At 39.3% G+C, this 22,042-nt stretch overlaps 1 protein-coding gene across 1 annotated transcript; it reads left to right on the forward strand.

Moving 5' to 3' along the window:
- The first annotated feature begins 772 nt into the window (after positions 1-772).
- Positions 773-21,543, forward strand: cbln1 (cerebellin 1 precursor). The gene is made up of 3 exons (XM_062421242.1): positions 773-1,030; positions 2,383-2,502; positions 21,346-21,543. The coding sequence occupies exons 1-3, from the start codon at positions 773-775 to the stop codon at positions 21,541-21,543; spliced, it is 576 nt and encodes a 191-aa protein (XP_062277226.1).
- The last annotated feature ends 499 nt before the right edge of the window (positions 21,544-22,042 follow it).

Raw genomic sequence — 22,042 nt, forward strand, 5'->3', positions numbered from 1 at the left:
GAGAGAGAGAGAGAGAGAGAGAGAGAGAGAGAGAGAGAGAGAGAGAGAGAGAGAGAGAGAGGTGAGGCGGGGAGGGGAGGGGGGTGGTCGGCACGCCGTGATTGGAAAATAGCAAAGACGCGCACGCGCTAATCCGATGATGGGTCTCCGTTACCAAGGGGAGGGAGGGGTCTGTAAAAAAAAAAAAAAAGAAAAGAGTCGGACCAGGGCGGGAGCATCTTGCGCTCGCGCGCCGCGTCCCTTTCTCTCGAGCCTTTTGTGTATGAAACTCTCATATCTTACATATCAATAATTCAAGCGCGCGCGAGAGAGAGCAGACGGAGCTCCCCCCGCGCGCTATGAGTTCTGCTGCCTCCTCACTCGACCAGGGCCCCTCCGCACCGCTCGCGACTCCCGCTTCTTGTGTTTCCAAGTGACAGAAAAGCTGGTGAGAAGTGAGAAAAGAGGAAAAAGAACAGGTGAACACTGAGGCTGGAGATACGGGGTTGTTACACAGATTTTTGGAGGGGGGAAAAAAAGGATAAAATCGTAAAAAAAAAAACATAACAGTCTGGTTTCAAAAGACTCGGCGAGGAAGAAAGTGTTTGCTGTAGGCTCGTGAAAGAAAAGAAAACGGAGTGGCATCCAATTTTAAGACAACCTTTCTTCAAGGCTCATCGGGGGAACACCGGGAAACTCTTCTTGTCTGACTTTTTTTTTTTTAATAAGGGGACCAGACCCAGACGGTTTGAGGTGTGAAGACAACAGGAGAAGTTGATCGTTCTGGTCCGGTATGTTGGCGTTTTGCCTGTTAAGTGCCGTGTGGCTCGCGGCGAGCCCGTCCCTTGCACAGAACGAGACGGAACCAATCGTTCTGGAGGGGAAGTGCCTCGTGGTGTGCGACTCCAACCCGGCCGCGGACCCCACGGGCACGGCGCTAGGGATCTCGGTGCGCTCGGGCAGCGCCAAGGTGGCGTTCTCCGCAGTCCGGAACACCAACCACGAGCCCTCCGAGATGAGCAACCGGACGATGGTCATCTACTTTGATCGGGTAGGAGGCAAAAATATATATTTTTTTCTAAAAATAAGAGTAGAAACAAAACAGTGGAAGAAGTAAAGTCACTGACACAGGTCTATCCACATTTGTGTCATTCTGCCTGATCATGGACCTGCGCACATATTAAGTTTCAGGTGTGTGTGTGTGTGTGTGTTTCACGTGTGGCATGCTTATTGCCTGCTGTGGTAGCTCTAAGCCTAGACAGACAACTTGAACCGTATGGATTGAAATGTAAAATATCTCATAATTTGAAAAGGCACCAGACACGATGTTTTTTTTCCTGTGCCTCAGATCATTAAAATACTCCCCGAAGACTGTTTCATTTGATCTTTTTTTCTGTATCATAAAACCCCCAAACACTGATTAAAATCTACGTGTAATGAATCCCGAACTTCATCAAGGAGCATTTTGTGTAAAACTATCAAGAACTTATGAAAGCCAATAATCCAGGTTCATTTAGCCGGTAGATAAAGGTGACAGTGGAGTGGTACGCGCACCTCATTCAAGTTAACTGAAAGTGGAGCAGAAATGAGTCTTTTTATAGGTAGGCTGATACATTCCCTAAGTGGTTGGGGTGGGGGGAGTATAACCTAGTAGGAAAGCCTTCTTAATATTTCAACTTTTTGAGCTGACAATATCGGATATGGGAATGGACATGTCGCCAAATAATTTAGTAACTGGCAGGTCGGGAGGGCGAGGTCCTACCCGCCTGCCGTTAAAGGTTAATTCTCCCTCAAACTGCCGTTCAATTACACCCCCATAGTTCTCTTCCAGCCATAAAACCAGACATTTGGCTGCAGAAATGCATAATTGAAAATTGCATTTGAAAGATTGATTAAGCTTCTTTTCATCTGCCATGAAGTTTGGAAGTTCTGACAGTGGAGAATGCCAAGATAAAAGCAGAGTTATCCCTCTATATCAGTCAATCTGAATATGTGGTCCGGGGCCAGAGGGGCCATTTTTTTTTGGAGTAGTTCTCTATCTGGAATAGAAATGAAGTATCCGTTTCCAAATGATTCCGCGTTGGAAATAGGCTACAATAATGACACGTGGACTTAATATATGTTTTATTATCTCTTAGAATTTATTAGATTTCTTGAAAAAAATAGACAATATCTACTACAGTTTTAAATGCAATCAGGGGGAATGTGTGGCTTAATGTGCGTCTATCTGGAGTATATCTATACATGATTCCATCAGATTTTAAAGTTATGAGCTTTATGCACAACTGTTAATGATCTGAGGGCAAAGAGACTACTGTGACAAACATTGTTAGCCCAATAAAGTTATTTCATCAGTTACATTTTCTTTCTTTCTTCCTTCCTTTCTTTCTTTCTCTCTTTTAGGTTCTAGTAAACGTTGGGAAGAATTTTGACGAGGAGAGAAGTAATTTCATCGCGCCACGCAAAGGGATTTACAGTTTTAACTTCCACGTAGTGAAAGTCTACAACCGCCAAACCATACAGGTAGCGCTCGTTCTTGTGTTGTCTTTTATATGTGTGTGTGTGTGTGTGTTTGTGTGTCTGTGCGCGCAGACCACACCATGCACTCCCATACGCTGCTTTCTTTATCCCTCCCCCTCATAAAAGTTGAATATCATCCGCACTGGAAGTCATTTTGTACATGTTTGAGATGTCTTTCCCGGGAGACAACGACGGGGGCGGGCATCAACAGATGAAAGCTAGTCGCCCGACACCCGCCGGCCCAATCATAATTAATCAATACATGCACGGAGGACAGAGCCAAATCTTGCGCGTGTAGCCGGCAGGAGGATGGAATGCTGTGGTGAGCGCGATGAGGGGCACGTGTGCACCAGCAGATTTCTGGTTTCAGCACCATGGACAGAGACGTGTCCTTCTCTTTGCTTATTTAAAAGATTCAAGTCAATTTTAAACGTGTGCACCAGCAGATTTCTGGTTTCAGCACCATGGACAGAGACGTGTCCTTCTCTTTGCTTATTTAAAAGTCAATTTTTTTTAAACAGGCAGGCAGGCACGCACGCACTCACGCACGCAGCGTACACACACACACACACACACTATTCTTTTTTTTCTTCAATGCTCTGTTTATTAATTTTTCCAAGATGAAAACAAACATAACATAGAAACATCCTCCAACAATCTCAGCAATAAAGAAAATAAATAAACAACAATGATAATAATATGTACATACCCACATACATATATCTACATACACACACACACACACACACACACACACACACACACACACACACACACACACAGTATTAACATATATTCAAGAAATATCACTCATACGTATACATACCTATACCCTACCAGTTAGCAATAGTAGTATTAACAGAAATGAACAATATTTATCATTGTGCTAATAATGTAATAATTACCAATTCAAATAAAATAAATAAATAAATAAAATACAGTAGGAATACAAAAAATAAAATAAAAGCAAAGAGTAAAAATAAATAAATAAATTAATAATCATAATAAAATAAATAAAAAATAATAATAATTTAAAAAAATATATACTATTCATTTTTATTAGGAATATCACATTGTCCTGTTATTTGCTTCTCTCTCTCACGCGCTGACTCTTACACACTGCCTATGTGGCCCTTCACAACTCTTCTTTCATCCTACTAACAACTCATTCTCCCTGCGCCTTTAGATGCAGTCTTAACATTCTTTTGATGTGTCAAGTGATAAGAAGCACTTGAGAAGTTCTTAAACCCATTTCCAGCGTTTAACATGCTCGTGACGGTGCTTTACAAGCCACACAGCGTTAATTACAATGTATCTTTTGCAAATTAAACTGTTGTGTAATTATGCTGTTGGCTCCCCCGGGGCTTTGGTATTATGTGTTGCTGCTTATACTTTATTATTGGAGTCTTGAATTAATTAGCATGGCAGCAGCAGTAACAACAATAACAACAACGAGGGGAAGTGGTGGGCGATATGTGAGGGGGAAAAGTCAAGCTTGGCAGGTACTCAGAGACATCTTTGTCTGAGTCTGAAATAGGTAGATGGTGAAACACTTGACTCATGACACTGGGGTAATTAAGTCTGTCATGCCATACAGAACACAATGGCAATAATGCCTGTCATATTAGTTCTATTATGTACTATTTTTGCCAATTTGCTGTATTCCTAACATGGAACTACAGTGTAGCTATTAGACATTGTTGGCAATAAAGTACTGGTCTAGATAATAGCCTAACCAACTGATTTTTGATATGCAGAATTTTTAGGATAGAGTGCAGTACATGTGGGCTCTGTTGAGTTTTAATCCACCAATTCCCTGAGAGTTTGTACCATTTCAAAACTGGCTTTGAACCTTTCGTCTTGTATGCCGTTAGAAAAAAAACAACTTTGTTCTGTCATGTTCCTGACATGAAACAGACAGGTGTAGGTTGTCCTCTCTCCTCTTAGCAATTCGGCATGTGTGCAGCTCAACCCTCAACCCCTTCTTCCATTCATCCTCCCATCCATCCAGCGCATCTGCTGTGTTGAAAACTCCCACTGTTTAATTGCCTTAGAGACAGCTACCGTGGTGCATGCAGAAGATGAGAGACAGCGGGGAAAAAAGTGTGTGCGAGGGATGAAGGGGATGGGAAAAGAGAAGGGAAAGGATGTGAATGTAAATGAAATGTGTGTGTGGGGGGGGGGGGGGGGGGGGGAGGAGAGGAAAAAAGGGATGGGAATGGGAAGGCCACGGACATGAGAAAGGAGGTAGTTAGGAAAAAACAGGGGGTATGAAAAAAATTGGAGGGACAGGAGAAGATGTGGGAGAGGAAAAGAAGAGAAAACAGATGAGAGTAACTATTTATCAGCAGATGCTGGGTAGATGCACAAAGGAAAGGATAAACGGTTTGTTCTATCTCTCATCAATCCTTTACTATCTATCTATCTGTCTGTGAGGGTGACAGATGTGATGGGAGTGTCTTTGTCAAAACCACTGCAACCCCATCTCACATCGCTTTTTACCCAGCTATTAAATTCAAGTATTGCATAGTAATGCATATTCTCTGATGTAAAGGACCAGATGGAATCACACTAACTACACTGCCACATATTAGCTATTGCTTCTCTCCCACTAATGGATAGTTTCTTCTAATTTTTATAGTCATTGACAATATACATACACTTCCTTTTGTCACGGTGTGTCATTTCAGGTGCAATTATTTACATTTCCTACATATGCCACTGCTCTCTTGTTTGAAATCACAGTAAATTGAAACAAATATATTCCATCTTACCCCTTGGTGAACATCTTGTACCTGCAGCCTAAAACAGAGAGCTCACAGAAAAGAAAGACAAACAAATGAGGCGCTGCTGGAATATCTATATTCAACAATGTGAGGTGCTCTTTGGATATATAGGTGGGCTTTTTAATCACAGGCTTTGTTTTCTATTGTTTTTTTGAAGATAATATAATGGAACCACTTTCAGGTATTAGACAAGACAATGCCTCCTATTAAGAGTCATGCTCTGCTATTATAACACAAATCAAACCATAATCCAGATGTCTTATTACTACTAACAGATCCTGTATGTTACATAGATAACATGCTTAAAAACCACAGAGCACTGAGTTTAAAGTTGACCAAAGGTAAATTATTAAAGGATCAGTCTGTAGAATTTAGTCTAGCAGAACAGCTATTCATAAGTATGTTTTACAGTGATGTTTTACGGTTTAGTTTCTGTAGAATGAGCCCTTTATATCTACATAGAGACCGGGTCCTCTGCCACAGAGCCCGCCATGTTGAACCACAATGTTTCTACAGTAGCCCAGGATGGACAAACCAAACACTGGCTCTAGAGATGGGCTTTTGTATTTTTTGCACCGCTAGATGCCCTCTTACACGCTGAACTTTTAATTAATTTAAACAAAAATGTAAAAAAAACATTTAATTTAAAGCAATATATAATGGACAAATAAATGCTAAAATGCTATTTATTGTGGTTTTGCAAAGGGAATAGTTGATATTTTACAACCCTACTTTGAGCACCTGAGCATTCAGAATTGGCATCAATGAATCCTCAGATCAAAGCAGATGTATGAAAACTACACAAAGAGCACATCAAAAATGGCTCTTGCTGTCTGTGTACTGACTATAACTATCATTTCCCATTGAGTAAAGAAAACCTGGAGGCACTGCCTAAAAGCATACTGCCCTGATAACCAGGGGGTTTTCCTTACTTCTCATTAGATCATCATTTTGGTAATATTTTAGTAACTTCATCTGTTTGCAACAAAGCAGAATCCTTTCAATTATATAGTGCATGCTTAGTTATATGAAAACTTGTTTACAATATGATACAATATTGCATATGTCTCTAAATAAACTGGTGTTAGTGCTGTGGAAATGTGCTTATACTTTATAAGCGCCACTTAATTAAAGTGTTGGCAAATTCTGTTTTTAAAATAATACGCACATGTTAAAGATTGATATGTGTATACTGTAGAACCACCGAGATGAAAATGAGCTCCAGTCACACCCGCTTCAGACATTCTTAAATATGTTCAAACGGTTTATTTAATATAGTCTGATTTCCTGTGCAGAAACTCTGGCTAAACACAAAAAATGGCCTTGTGGTGTGTGTGTGTGTGTTCATTGGTGTAAGCTTAGGGCTATGAATAAAGAGCAAGTTAATATCCTGTTTAAGCACACACCATTAAAAAAAAAAAGCAGTCACACCCTAAGGCTGCATTCAGACTGAAATGAGCCCTGCGTTAAAACAATGCAAGAGGCTGCGTTGGTGGGGGGGGGTAGTATTGTTTAGGTACCTGGGGGACAGGAAGTCCAGTTGGAGCTACAGATGAATGTGTTTGACGGCTTATCAGATGCCAAAGCAGAGCCCAGTGGTTTGTAATCCTCACAGACAACTGCTTACCAGAGCTCCCTGCATCGTCACCCTCACACCGCGTCCACTCACCCCTCCTTTCAAAAGAACGGAAGGGTTTCATTTTCTTCATACAGAGCTAATGATGGTCTGAAGGCGACCAAACACACCTCACTTCTAATCGCCTGGCTGCCCCCCACTTTTCTCCAGTGCCACTCCCACCTTTCTCACAGCCATGTCAGATCATTTCTCCAGGCCCCCCCCCCCCCCCCGACACATTTCAGCCATTTTCAGCCATGCTAATGTTCAATTACACTTATTCTCAGTGTTGCTTTGGTACATTTCTCAGATCAGAATTGAAATTCTCAAAACCACTTGTTCAACCTCCACTTCATCTAGTCACTTGTGGACATCATCAAAGCAATGAATCATTCTTTTGAACAAAATTGCAAATGTTTTATGACATTCATGCAAATGATTACAGTTGTCTGCTGTTTCCTACATTCATCATTATACCGGTTCTCTGTTGAATATTCTTATGCACTGCAATGTAATACTTTATATTTAACTGCAATTTATCCTCTTGTTCTGATATCTACATCACGGCTGTTAATGGCTCACATTTCATCTTTTATACCGACATACATTGAAAGTAATGAATGTGATGTTGGTTCAGAGCCATTTCAACTGCAGGTTTAGGTGTCAGCAGTTGCAGCCGAGCAGAGAGTGAGTGTGGTGTATAAACTACTAGCTTACAACGATTAGTAGCACTACTTGTAAGTTATAACCCTGATAACTTGGTGTTGGTTGTGGTTATGGGGTGTGGTGGACCAAGGTATATTTTAGAGGATAGAATTCCTGGATTTGGATTGTCTATGGAAAAGGAAGTCAATTGTGTTACCATGAATACTATGGACTGGGACCCAGATCAATTGATACAGCCTAATAAAATGACTGTAGACATAATTTACCAACTGAAAAATTGTTGTGTTAAGTTTACTCTAACATTGTTCTACGCGGGACTGGGAAATCTTCTAAATGAGTGGTCAGTTTCTTTTGGTCTGTAGATGATCTACCACTCAAGCATGAAGATATATAGAAAATTATCATAAAAAGATTTGTTGGTTAATCTTTTTAATCCTCTATTGTGAGCTTCTAATCATTTTTGACTTCAGAATATACCAATACTGATAACGAAAAGTGAGCATCTTTAAGTCTGTAAGCATTATCCTCAATAATACACTGTAAGAAATGTCCATAGAATTAACACCAAAATGCTGTAAAATCATGACATCAAAAAACTGTAAATGGAAATACAATGGAGCATTGTTTACTTTACTGTTCATTTTAAAGAAAGAATATGTAAGAATTTGTAGAAATGACCTATTAGTGTAGTTCAAATGCAGAAAAAAACATTATACAAAAAGCAATACAATGCAGTTTAAATGACATTATTAACATTATATTATATATCATAACATTATTTGTCAGGTAGATTTTGAGGCGAATTTATAGAAAAAAAATCTGTTAAATGTCAGTCTTATAATGAGGCTTTTTTAGTTAAATAATGTTTGGTATTTTTCAGTGAAACTGGAAGGTATTCTATATGCATTAAGCAACAACTGGATGTAAATCTTACTGAAAGAATTGGTTTAATAGTATACCATTCATGCCAATTCAGCAGAAATCCAATGGTGAATTTACTGGATTAAAATGTAATTTTATACATTTTGTGTATTTTTTACAGAATTATTCTGGCAACCACAGCTGCCAGTTGTTTCGTGTAAAAACAACAGGATTTTATTTTATTTATTTATTTATTTTTTACAGTGTATGGACATGGTCATTTACGAATGTACAACCATCAGGGAATGTGACTACTCTCCCAACGTACTACAGCTGTGTGTTTGAAGACATATGGAGTATGAACAGAATAAGCAGCATTTATTGAGCCATGACAAAGAAAAACATAGAAGTAATACTGTACTCATCTTCTACTGTAGAGATGCAGGGAAGCGAGAGCCAAGTCAAAAGCCACATAAAAAAAATCTTATGTGTTCCTGTGTTCTCTTGCCTTTGAGATGCTGGACAGAGAAAGTGGGAACAAAAGATAGAATAATGAAGTTGGTTTGTCTGCTAACTGGCCACAGAGACACTATATTCTGGGAGATGTCAGACCTCACACAGAAACAATATTCAGCTGCTTGTTTTTGTGAGTTTGCTTTTCAAGGACGGGTTTCGACAATTCTGCAATAACGAGGGAGAATCATTTTTCTACTCTCTTTTGTATTTTATACTCATAGTTTGGTGCTAAAGTTTTTAATCTTAGAGACCAATTCCCTAATGGAAAGTAGATGACAATAATATACAGAAGCAAATCGAGATGTATATTTTGGTAATATTTAAAAATGAGGATCAAATACACAACCTCACCTTTCAGCCCATGTCATCCCATTATTTATTCACTATCATGTGATATGGGTTTTCTTTGAGAAGATGTTGGTGACTCTGAAATCCTCCATTGTCGGAAATTGATGGATTTCATTTCAAAAGTCAAGTGAAGTATTAAATCATTGTGTTGGGCAGAAATGAATGCGAAGAAAACTGAATAAACTGAGTGTACTTAAACCGTTTTCTCCCAATAATCACACATACACACACACACACACACACACACACACACACACACGAATGCCCGCACACACAGAATCTACAAGCCAGATGCTTGGTTTCATTTAGCTAATCGACCTGCGCTCAGTCTCTCTCAGTTTGGCAGAACATTACAGAAAGTTTGTGCTCATGTGTGAAAGAGAGGAGGAGTGAGAGAATGTAGTCCTTGTATATTTATTATCTTTAAATCAAATGAGATTGTTACAAAGACCCAACCAAAGTGGCTCATTAGGACTTTAGAAATATTGTTGATTTAAAAAAAAAAAAAAAAGTACAATTATATTTCTTCCAAAAAGCTTTTTATGGTCAGGATTAACCTCACCACCCATTTCTCCACATTCAAACCCCGGGTTCAAAGACTGTACGAGTCTGACTGCTGCATCACTTTTACTGATATTGTCCTGGCAGGAACAATGAGAGCATCAGCCATTCAAATGAATAAACCCTCTAGTAACCGTAGGAATTATGACTCTTGGATTAAGAGAAAGTAAAGTGAATGATTGGGTCAACAAAATGTCAGACTGCAATCTGCTTCCCATTTTCTACTGGCAGTCAACATTGCCTAGATCTAATACTTAGGTGACTTCTGGTGCCATGGTGTTTGGTGTGAAGCATTACAAGCAAGAGGAGAAGGAACCATTGTCATTTCCTATCCTAAAGTTGACTAGAAGTGTCTAAACTTTTAAAAAATCAGATGGTAAAAGTGATGCATTTCATACCATATTTCTCCACCAGTACTGTTGTATAGGGTTCAGTATATAGGATTTCTGTCTGTTTGCAGGATATCTAAGAATAATTTGTGTGTTTATTACAGTGGCACGGGTCGCCAAAGGTCAAATATCAGAGTTGGTTGACACATAAGATGACACAGCACTTTTTGCATCCTGAAGGAATTTTAAAAAAATACTTTTTTACACTACAACAGTTAAGATTTGCTGTGAGCTTCCAGTTAATCGTCCAAAACAGAGGCAACTCTGCATAAAGGTCAAATCTAGTAAAAGACACACAAATTATAAATGATCATAAAATCTTCACTAGAACTGCTTTCTCAGGTTTTGCATCTATTTTTTCATGAACATGTATGCAAATCAAATGAGTCACAGTTTCTAGCTGTAAGTCCAGTGTGTGTGTGTGTGTGTGTGTGGGTGTGCGCACGTGTGTAAGTAACTGTTGTATGTCTACAGAGTGAAACATGCGTGGCAAGCTGACTGTTATTTTCAGCTGCAGGCGAGCGAGCATTATTTTCTAATTATTTGCAGCGTGTTATTGTTTGATTCATTTCATTCATAATGACATGTGAGTTAGAGCAATATCAAACACTGTCCTTCTTTGTTGTCCTGTGTGCTGTGTAGAAGGTCAGGACTTGCTGTCTTATAGCATCACCTAGGTGTTTTATTTCCTCTTCGTTTTTTTCTTTTTCTCCACAATGTAAACACTATAAATAATCAAAGAACCATCTGCTTCCATTTTCAACTCATTTTTATTCATTTTCCCTCGTGTGGTGTGGTTTGGCATTTGGCAACAGATTCAGAGTTGGATGGTTTGCCTCGATGATGTCAGTAGGTTGTGCCCAAGTTAATGATGTTGTTCCCTGAGGTGATGTTGATGAAGACTGAAGATTTGCTGAAATTTTCTAGGAATCAGTTTATTTGTTCCTGGGGCTATAAAATAAATATTTCAGTAAGGTGTGACCTTTGCACCATTTCTGCTTTTTTTTAATATATATATATATATATACTGCTTTCCTTATGACTCATAACATAGAGTATCCAATATCTATCCGATAATTCTTTGTTTACACAGAAAGAAACAGAGGTTATTGCAATACAGATGCAATCATCACAGAACAGTTAAATGAGATACATTGTATTAAATGTAGAATTTGATGCTCAAAAATAAGACTACTAATTTTTTTAAAAAGAACACCCCGTGTACACTTTTCTAGGTTGTGAAATCTCTTACATAATACACTGCTGAGTATCAGGCCCACATAGGACACATAGAAAGCAACAGAGAGACAGTAAATTCACCTTCCTTTACATTCATCAGCAATCTGTCATTTTAATGATATGTCTGAAAAGTCTGTGAGTGAGCTGAATCTAGTATATTTTTCTTTAACTACTTGTCACAACACACCTCCCGACTGATAGCTTGAAACATGGTAATTAGTGTAAAGAATACGGGTCAATGATGTGGTTTTTGTGTCCATGTGGTTTAATCAAATTTAAAGGTGTTAAAACTTGAAAATAAACGTATGAATAAATTGCACACATTCTTTTTTTGTGGACCCAGTATAACATTTCTGCTTTGAATCCATTTGAGAGAATATATTAGAGGATTATGGCAAAAATGTCTAAGTGGTGTAACCATAAAAACAGTAAATTCTCAATAAAACACCATATCGACTAGTTTGGCATGATCTTACATTATAACGTTTTATATTAAATAAAGGTAATGGAATATCATTTAAATTAAAAGTAATTATTAGTATAAGTCCACTTAAATACACTGTAGGTGGACAAAATATTTATTATTTATCATTCTTTTGTGGTTACACCATTTGACATTTTCAGGAGCATTCAGTCTTACTTTTGGTAAAAAATGGTGCAAATGTCATTTTCAAAATGACGTAAAACCAACATAAATAAAAAATGTACATGTGTCCAGTGTTTGAAAAAAACAACAACTTAGAATCCATTCAGAATTTTAGGAGATTCCCTGGAAACATACAAATAAACATAAAAAGGCAACAATAAGAGTGATTATAGTAGAGGCTGCTATGGTGACTGTGGCACTGATGGAGAAGTACATCAAAATACTTAAGCAACACTGTCTCTTGCTTACAATACAATCTCTACAAAGGGATTTTAAGATATAGTGTAGGGTAACATAATCTACTGTATAGTTAATGCCATACTGTATATGAATATATAACACTAATCTGGAATGACTTCACTGTGTCCTAATTGGATGTGATGTGAGCGAGCGTCAGTGATGAAATCAGTTTGATTGCTTTGTTTTCTATTGGAATGTCCTGACTGGCCGCGAGCGACTCAGAGCTACGCAGCGTTAAGCAGCGGGCTGTTTTGAGCTCAACTTTAGCCGGGCGCCCTGTTTTCTATTTACTTCCTGTCACTCACGTCATACCGCTCTAGGACACGGTGTCATGGACGAGGAAAGAGGCTGATTCATTCGGTTGAAATGAGGAGTTCATCTCTATGATACCTCCACATTTCACGATAAATACCTAAATACGGTGGCAGCTGGCTGGAGGGAGATCTATATTGTATGTTATTTCCTGTGTAGAGATCTATAAATATCACAATATAAAACATATGTTTTCTGTTTAAAACAGTACAAGGAAGGTAGGGAGGAAGATGGCAAGAACTTCCCCACTTTTACTTGAGTGGTTACATCTTCAGTGTGCTCTTGAGTGTACAGCTGATAGGTACGTGGTTTGTTTATATGATGTAACAGAAGTGCACATTTAATGGATTCAGTGTAGACAGGACAGCGTCCAGTGTTTGGCAATGCGACAAAATAGTTGGACGTTTGCTTGCTGTTAGTGAACGGTGTAAAGAAATAAATAAATAGCAGATCCAGAGCGGAATTCCTCATGGCATTCATTCATTGTCACTCATATGTATGTATTTACTGAGGAATTTATCATCATTTAAAATCTATGTCATTACCTACCATTACACTGCTGAGTGTGCAACTGTGAGACACGCTGCACACACACCTCATATGAGTATGTTTAGGATATTCAAGCATTATAACATGAAAAGCTTCCTTTCATTTATGTACAGTAATTGTTTTTTCTGGTTTGTATTTCTAGGAATCATAAAATAAAATAAAAAAGCTTTTTGAAACCACAAACTAATCACACACAGAGCTGACCTAAATAAATTCTCCTGGCCCGGCACAGATGTTCTAGATTTCAATAATGAGAAAGCATGTTACTAGATACTCTGGGTATCTAGTAACCGCTCCAATTGTTGGCAGCGGGCGACTGTTTGTGGGTATCATCGAATTTAACACTGTTTACAACAGTTATTCATAGGTGGCAGCACTGCAGTCCCCTCTGCATAATATAGTGTTATTGATCTCTGACTTGCCTACTGTCACTCAGACTAAATTGTTACAGCAGGAACCTCATTGTTCTTTGTGTTGCTCTGTTAAATTGCTGTAGTAAACTAATGCTGATCTTGACAAAACACTCTCAACCCAAGGTCCATTTACTCGACTTGGACCTGGAGCTTTCCGTCGTATCACACCGTCCTCACACTGTGCAATCTATAACTTCTAATCTATGTTGAATTTGAGCTTGACATTTGATTCCTGGCCTTGGAAACAGCTGTTGACAAAAAATAAAAAATAAAAAAATCTCAATTTGCTTGCTTTCAGAGTTTTACAGAGTTCCCGACTGTGTCCCATGGTCCTCAGAAACAATGGTCAAAAGCTGAGATGGTTGACATTGTTTTGTGTTTAATTCTCAAGCTCTACATGAAAATCATTCTACTAATTCAACACTTCTTCCATGTTTGTATGTAAATGTGACAGGAGGCCTTTATTGAGATACAACAATGAAATGTGACAACCTAAATGAAAATCAACACTGGTGAATGTCTCAGTATGGAGCAAAGAATTTGTATATCCCATCTTATCGTTAAAAGGTTTGCTTTCCTACTACTTCATCATCTCTAAAATGAGCATGACTTCACATTGTTACAAACTTTAGAAAACTTTCACTATTTGAAACTTTGCCATTTTAAAGACAAGAGGGGTGTCACAGGCCCCAGACAGACACATCATTATGTTTTCTATCCATCAGGATGTCTCTGTCTGTACAGAGAGAGGGATGAGAGAGAGGGGGGAAAAAAAAGAAAGATAGGTTGCAATAAAGAGATGAGTAAAAGAAAGCAGAGGAAAAGATTTAGAGATTAAAAAAGGGGGAGAGAAATGTTGAGAAAAAGAAAGACAGACATTAAAAAAAAACGTAGGACAAAAAAACCCTCTGAGTGTCATCGTCATGTCAAGACAGTGGACTGGACAGGATGTGATGATGCAATAACAGGATGTCATTGTATCGTTGGCGTTGAGTGCCGCACCGAGACGTCACCTAACTTCTATTTACATATTGAAAGCTAGATTGTCTTTCTCCCTCTCCCTTTCTCTACCCTGCTACTGTCTTCTGCCACTCTATCTCTTTTCCTCTCTCTTTATATCCTCGTTCCGCCTTCCCGCTCTCTCTCTCTCTCTTTCTCTCTGTTATTCTGTCTCTCTCTGTTACTCAGTCAGTTAATTGGTGCTTATGCATTAATGAATGCAGATCGTTCGAGGCCTGACACGATGCACAGCCCCTATTATCATGCTTTTATATTTATGGCTGGTAATTGTAAGGGTGTAGTTGACAGTGTGTGTGTGTGTGAGAGAGAGAGAGAGAGAGAGAGTGAGTGAGACTGGCAGACAGCTGCACAGAGACACAACCAACACCTATTTATTCATACAGGTTTGTGTGTGTGTGTGTGTTCATGTGTGACCACTGAGGCAATCAGCGTGTTTCCACAAGCCGACACACACACACACACACACACACACACACACACACACACACACAGGGAAGAGGTCAGATCCTAGACAGGATCCCAATACTTTGTACTCTACACACCATTTATTTACCAACCCTCCGTCCATCACCCTGGCCGTTCTGACCATTCCTGGGAGCTTGATGCCTTGTCTGAACCGCAGTACAGGAGTTAATGCTGGGTTGTCTGGAGCAAATTACAGAGCTGCAATACTGAGAAGAGGTTTCACTACTCACAATATTTAGGGAACACAAATGCTGCAAAGTAACTATGGAAAACAAAAAAAGACACGACTGAGCAGAGAACTTGTACATAGTAAGGGAGACTGATAACACTGACTTTAGGATGGGGTTGAACTATACATTGAACTACTGTATATGTGAACTATGCTAATACACTGTGGAGAACACTGAATTTTTGCTGCGTTGGGTGCTTCATGCTTACTACTGTTTTTTTTTTGTATGCACTGATAGTTTAAAGGATTGGTACCTGTATCAGTTCCTTGTAGGGTTTTGCTGTCTGTAGACTAAATATTCTATTTTGTCAGGCTGAGATTGTGACTGACACCAGCTTAACCGCCAGCGACCGCAACACCACAGTCTCATCTTTCCAAAAGCTACTGTCACAGCTTTATTAGAGCTATACATCACCAGGGTACACACCATGCACTGACCCAGCGTGGCTGTGTGTGTATATGTGTGTGTGTGAAAGACATATAGATATATATATATATATATATAGCCAGAGAATGACACAAAGACTTCCTTCCAGACTTGCACTGTTTCTGTAAAAAAAAAAACAATTTTATTAAATGAGTTAAATTTGAATGAATGAACCGCTCTACCTGCTCTCTGCACCAAATGTGAGATAACAAGACAGCCTATTAAGATGTTGCAGTACATTCTTTCATCGTCCTTTCAAATGCCGGAAGCCAAAAATCACACACAAGCATCTTGGCTTTGTTTGTTAAGGCTCCCGATGTGTTTGAACAGAGTCAACGTGGCACTTCACCACAATGGAGACCTTTTAATGTGATAGCCAAGAAACCATTATTTTAGCGGTTGGACGAAGTGTGTTGCAGATTCCAAGTCTTAAAGGGGACAACGAGGGAAAGTTGAAATAAATGACTGATAGAAAGAGAGACTGTGTGTAGTGTAGTGTAGTGTAGTGCGTGGTGGTGTAGGTGTTCCACATGAGCTGCTTGGCTGGACGGTCGGGTAGGTAAGAGGGATTTCATCTGCATGATGCGTATGTGTCTGTGTCTCTAGGGGTAAGGGAGTGATGTAGTGGAACTGGATTTTCTTTGTCTGCTATCTCTGTCTGTGTTTGGAATCATTACATGCACATCAGACAGAAACCATGTCTCCCCCTTCTTCTCCATCCATCCCTATCTTTTCTCTCTGCCTGGCTCTATCATCTTCTACATGCATTTCTACCTATCTAATGCTAGTTTTCTCTGTTTCCTCCACCTGTTGTTCCTTCTCCATGCCTCTAGTTCATATTATGATCCAGAGGTTAATGAGGCTAATTTGAGGTGTTTGGTTGCACCTCTCCATATAATGTTCTTTTTTAACCAAAGTGTCCGTCATCTGTTTTGTACGAATATTGAGCTCAGCTTGACATTTTAGGGTGGGGGGGGGGGGGGGGGGGGGGTTACTGATGATGGTTGCACAACTGGATCAGCAGAGCATGTTGCACAAATTTCATGTTTCTGCAGCTCTGTTGTAAGTATTTGTGCTCATCTCCATCAGTAATTGCAGACTCTTTGAAACAGTGTTACATTTGTGATCAAATCAGGACAGATTTGAATGAAGCCTGAACATCAATTGCTGCAGTTACATTCTTACTAGTATAACCTTTATTTAACCAGGGAGGGACATAGAGAGCCAGCTCTTCTTTAATAAAGAAAGCTCTGATTACATTATATATAAAAGTGTATGGAAACTACAGTATACATCAACAACACATCATGTATAACAACAACAGAAACAATAAAACTGGTGAACTCATTGGTGGAAACTAGACACTTGATGGTATTGCTGGTATTTTGCTCAGGCAAAATAATGGTTCTCTGCAAAAATGTCAATATTATGCCTGCTGTCTACATTAAAGTCGGTGTAAAGTACAAATAAATGTGTGTTCTGAGTTTGACATACCACAGAAAAGTGTGTTGTTAACCACCCTGCCAAAGTTGAATGATTAAAAAAATCGGCAAATATATGAAATTAGGCTTCAAAGTTGTGTAAAAGTCTGCCTATTTCTCTGCTCCCAAACGCTGTGGGAGTGACCGCTGAGTATGCTGAAACCCCGCCCCCTACCAAGTGTCACCTGTCAATCAAAGTCATCACCTCTACCAGAAACATGGACGCTAGGTCTGAGAGCTTTCTGCTGCTAGCTCAGCGGCTAACTCGGCGGCTAACTCGGCGGCTAGCTCGGCGGCTAACTCGGCGGTTAGCTCGGCGGCTAACTCAGCTAACTGGCTAACTGTAGTTCAAATCTAAATGGTTGAAATGCTTTTTACACCTTTTTCAGAAATACATTTATGACCTATTTAATGTGTTTAGAAGAAAATGTCTGAATTCACTTTACACGGTCTTTAAATGATAAGCCAGAAATGTGCACTGCCACTGCACATTGGTGTGTTCAAAATATATTGTCAGTCTACTGTATATACTCCTTATATCTAAAGCCGTTACAAGACTTTGGTGACTTCTCCCCATCCATAGATTGCAGAGAGGTGGCGAATATGGATCAGAAGAGTGTGAAACTGTCAAACTGAAAAAGCAGAATTTAAATAGATATGTATGAGGAGATTTATTTTTTCCCCCACAGCACAAGATGTGTTAATCTGGAGCCAAGTTCAGGCAACCAAAACAATACCCTCTCATCTCATAGTGAGTCACTTGGCTACTATACAGTGTGTATACATACAGTGCAATAGCTCTTGTATGTTAAAGAAAATATTTTATGTCAGCAATGGTCTGAATTGCACAGCACTTATTTGCAATTACAATTATCTTTGAATATTTCATTTAAACAAAATCTTCTAAAAGCAAATTCCCATTTATCAGATGTGAAATGTATGATGTTTTGGCAATGCCTGCAGCACTAATAAACATTATACTACTAGAGAGTGCAGCAATTATGCACCTATAAAAGACATTAGAAAAACATGCTAATATATACTATAAAATATGTAAGTGCTGCATAACTTCCTTTGCAATTATTTGCAGTCAAACTAACTAAATTTTCAACATGACCTGTGGCATGTTCCCATCCTGGTAATTAAAAATAATAATAATTTAAGTATAGTCTGAGTGTCCTCATCAAATTCACAGACTGGCTGTTCAGAGCAGCACACACACACACAAACACACACACACACACACACACACCCAAACACCCATTCACACACGTACAGTCTGAGTTGCTATGTTCAGTTTGCTATTAAGAGGAGTGCCGGGCCAGGAGGGCTCTTGACTCTGACAGGCTCTCCATCTCCTGCCCACACACACACACACATACACATACACACACACACTCACCCTCTCCTGACCATCAAGTAGAATGAGGTGGATAAGTGTATAATTATGTGATGTTTATAACTGCGCTCCATCAGTTAGCAACAGTTTTACAATTACTCACTTCTAGAGTGAACAGAAATATTTTGACGTATGTGGAGCTCAGGTGTGATATTCCCTGACAGGATATATATATTTTTTTTTACAACATTAGAGGGGATAGAGAGTACATTTTCTAAGATTTTTAAATGGTTGTATCTTGCTTGAGGAGGCAGATGTAGTTAAGAAAGAACAACGCCAACGCTAAGTTTGAACCAGACAGTGGAAGGTTTACAGGTGGTGGATGCAACATTGCTCATTTTCTCCTCACTATGACTTCATCTTGGTTTTAACTTTGTTTTTAATCATCAGGAGTCATAAGGATTATTTTTCTCAATGGCAGCAAAACACATCGCATGAGCCATGAGAAAATCATGGATGTTAAACTGGTATAACTTAACATTTTTAGTGCTAAAATAACTCTCTTGCCTACCAATATTAAGCTATGTTATACTGGTATTTTATACATTAAAAATCTGATGTTTTGAATATGCAAGGCTGAATTAATACCCCTGGGCACTGAAGCTTATGTGCCCTGCTTAGCTTGTGGTTACCGCTGGCGCTGTCCAATTTCCACTGGTTAATCATTTTTCCCACACACACACACACTCATTGATTCAATCTAAGCCCAGTGCAATGTGGTGTCCTAACCAATCATCACTTGCCCAGTCATCAAAAATGGACTGATAAAACTGTCAATCATGAGACTTAATTGTCTTTAAAATAACATTTATTATATTATCACTGGATTAATTGGATTGGACATACTTTGGTTTCCAATGGCGATGGTAATTATCAACATCAAAAGTATGGCTGTTGAAAAAAAAAAAATCATGTAGAGGGCCCCTTTCAGCTCAAGGGCCCCAGGGTACTCGTGCTCAGATTGCCTGTATGGTAGCTCCGGCCATGTGAATATGTACTATATATATATGTAGTGCTCAAATGCAACACGACCCCCACTTTTTTGTTAACCCTTACATACTGTTCGGGTCACATTTTATCCATTTTAAAGCATTTGAAAGCAATTAAAAACCACATATTCACACACATTCATTAAGCCTGAAATTTTGACTTTCCCTACAGTGGCCTAGATGGTCCAAACAACTGATATATTTTTGCACATAGAGAGTGTTAGAGGTTATCGTGAAGCTTAATATTCAAATACTGTTGCATCCTTCACTTTACATGAATTAACGGAAACAATTATGGCTATTATGTTCTCATTTTAGATAACATAAGGTCATAATATAGTCTGATTGTGAATGTATTTTCACTATGATAGTGTCAAATCTAAAGAAAACATGGACACAATATACATTAGTGGTTCAAAAAATTGGTATAGGCACTAATTAAAAGCCGGGTCAGAATATGGAATTTTTATTTCAGTTACTTTTAGCGCTGCGTCAGTGTCAGGGGGGGTAGCATAAAACCATTTCTTAGTGAAGCATAAGGGGGAAACTAATCCAGGGAGCTCTTGTATTTCTGCCGTTGCTCAAAAGAGAAGTGATGAAAGCTGTCGTCTGGTGTGTGTGTGTGTTGGCTGGCCTGGGAAGGGAAGGGGGAAGGGAGGGGGGGGGGGGGGGGGGGGACACATTTTTGACAGATACTTCTCTTTGTTTGAAGAAGATGTTATTCCCTATTGAAACATCTGTTGAGTAAGACAGCGTGTGGGTCTGCTGTGTCTTTCTGTGAGTGAATATCGCTCTAAGTCATTGTTAGATCCTCTCCAAGTGGTAATTGAAAAAAAAAAAAAAGAAGCAGCCATTCTTGATAAATCTATTGATATGTGTTGAATTCCCAGCAGCTGTGCCAGGCAGTGTTGTATTATCATAACAAAAATGCATTTTTTTCATGATGTCCCCCCCCCCCCCCCCCCCATTACATTATTTAAAGATTGTTGGGATGTTACGGCACAGCAAGAAGTTTAAATGTGAAAGCATCAGGATCAAGTGTATTTTGGGTTTGCATCCATGGTTGAGAAGGTTACTTTGGAAATGTAATAGGTTACAAATTACTATTAAAAATGTAATAAGTAATTTAACTATTTCAATTATTTAAAAATAATGTAACTTATTACATTTGATGCACTAAAAAACTAACCAACTTTCATTTGTAATGTATTCATTAGTTCATGTAGAGTTTGGAATATACAATAAATATATTTTATAAAAAAAAGTCAAAATCTGGCATGGGCTGAATTGATACTGTGACATCATTTAAGCCCATGTGTGCTCCAAATAAAGTCCATTTCATAATTAATTCACTAAATATAAAAATGTATTGTTATTGAATTAAAAACAGCAATATATGTATTCAGTAACAGTAAAAACCCTCCTGACACTGCGTGCATCCTTCCAGATGTTCCTACATTTAATGAATTGAATGTTTTTATTGCAGTGTGGTTTGTAATGTGTGGAGGATGCAGCTGTTCTCTGGAATCCAAACAATTTTTTTTCCTCTGGGGGACAATGAAAGTAACCTGTAACCCCCATAAGGGTTAACCTTTAACCTTTCCCTGCTTGTGTGAGTGAGTGTCTGTCTGCCAGTTTGTCTCTCTCAGTCTCTTTCCATTCAGTAAAATGTCTCTCCTGTTCCGTCTCATCCAGGTGAGCTTGATGCACAACGGCTGGCCGGTGATTTCGGCATTTGCCGGCGACCAGGACGTGACGCGCGAGGCGGCCAGCAACGGTGTCCTGATTCAAATGGAGAAGGGAGACCGGGCCTACCTCAAACTGGAGAGAGGAAACCTAATGGGAGGCTGGAAATACTCCACCTTCTCCGGCTTCCTGGTGTTCCCCGTGTAGAGAAAGAGCGAGAGGAGGGAAGAGGAGGAGGAGCAGAGGGGTGGAAACGAAAAAGAGGAGGAGCTGCTGGAAGATGGAAAGTACAATGAAGAGGTGAAAAGGCAGATGGAGGAGGCGGAAGGGCCGTGGGGAATAGAAAACGGTGTGAATAGGATGGTTGAGGAGGCGGAGAAGAAGAAAAACGAAGAGGGGGGGAACGTGACATCAGACTTCTGTTTGAGACGCGGCAGAGGAAGAATGGCATATGTTATAGAGAGATGTAAAAGCATGACACAGAAAAGAGGGTAAAACGAGAGGACAATAGGGAGCCAAGACATGAAAGTGTGTGGCCAGCTTCTTCACTTCCCTTCATCCTTCCATCCATCCTTTCCTCCCTCTGTTTCTCTAAGGCTTGACTGCAGCTTTGGACCGCCAAAACCTTTTTTATTCTCTGCTGAAAGACGCAAATTGATCATTTATATGTTCCAGAGTGTTCTGAAGCCCGAGTGTAACCCCCCCC

The sequence above is a fragment of the Scomber scombrus genome, chromosome 6 (genome assembly GCF_963691925.1).
Source record: "Scomber scombrus chromosome 6, fScoSco1.1, whole genome shotgun sequence".
Taxonomy (NCBI): Eukaryota; Metazoa; Chordata; class Actinopteri; order Scombriformes; family Scombridae; genus Scomber; species Scomber scombrus.

What these genes read in the sequence shown, in the direction of transcription:
- cbln1 (XM_062421242.1), top strand. Translation starts at nt 773, where the DNA reads ATGTTGGCGTTTTGCCTGTTAAGTGCCGTGTGGCTCGCGGCGAGCCCG. An exon ending in TGGTCATCTACTTTGATCGG is followed by an intron (nt 1,031 to 2,382) that starts GTAGGAGGCAAA and finishes TCTCTCTTTTAG; the next exon opens with GTTCTAGTAAACGTTGGGAA. An exon ending in ACAACCGCCAAACCATACAG is followed by an intron (nt 2,503 to 21,345) that starts GTAGCGCTCGTT and finishes CGTCTCATCCAG; the next exon opens with GTGAGCTTGATGCACAACGG.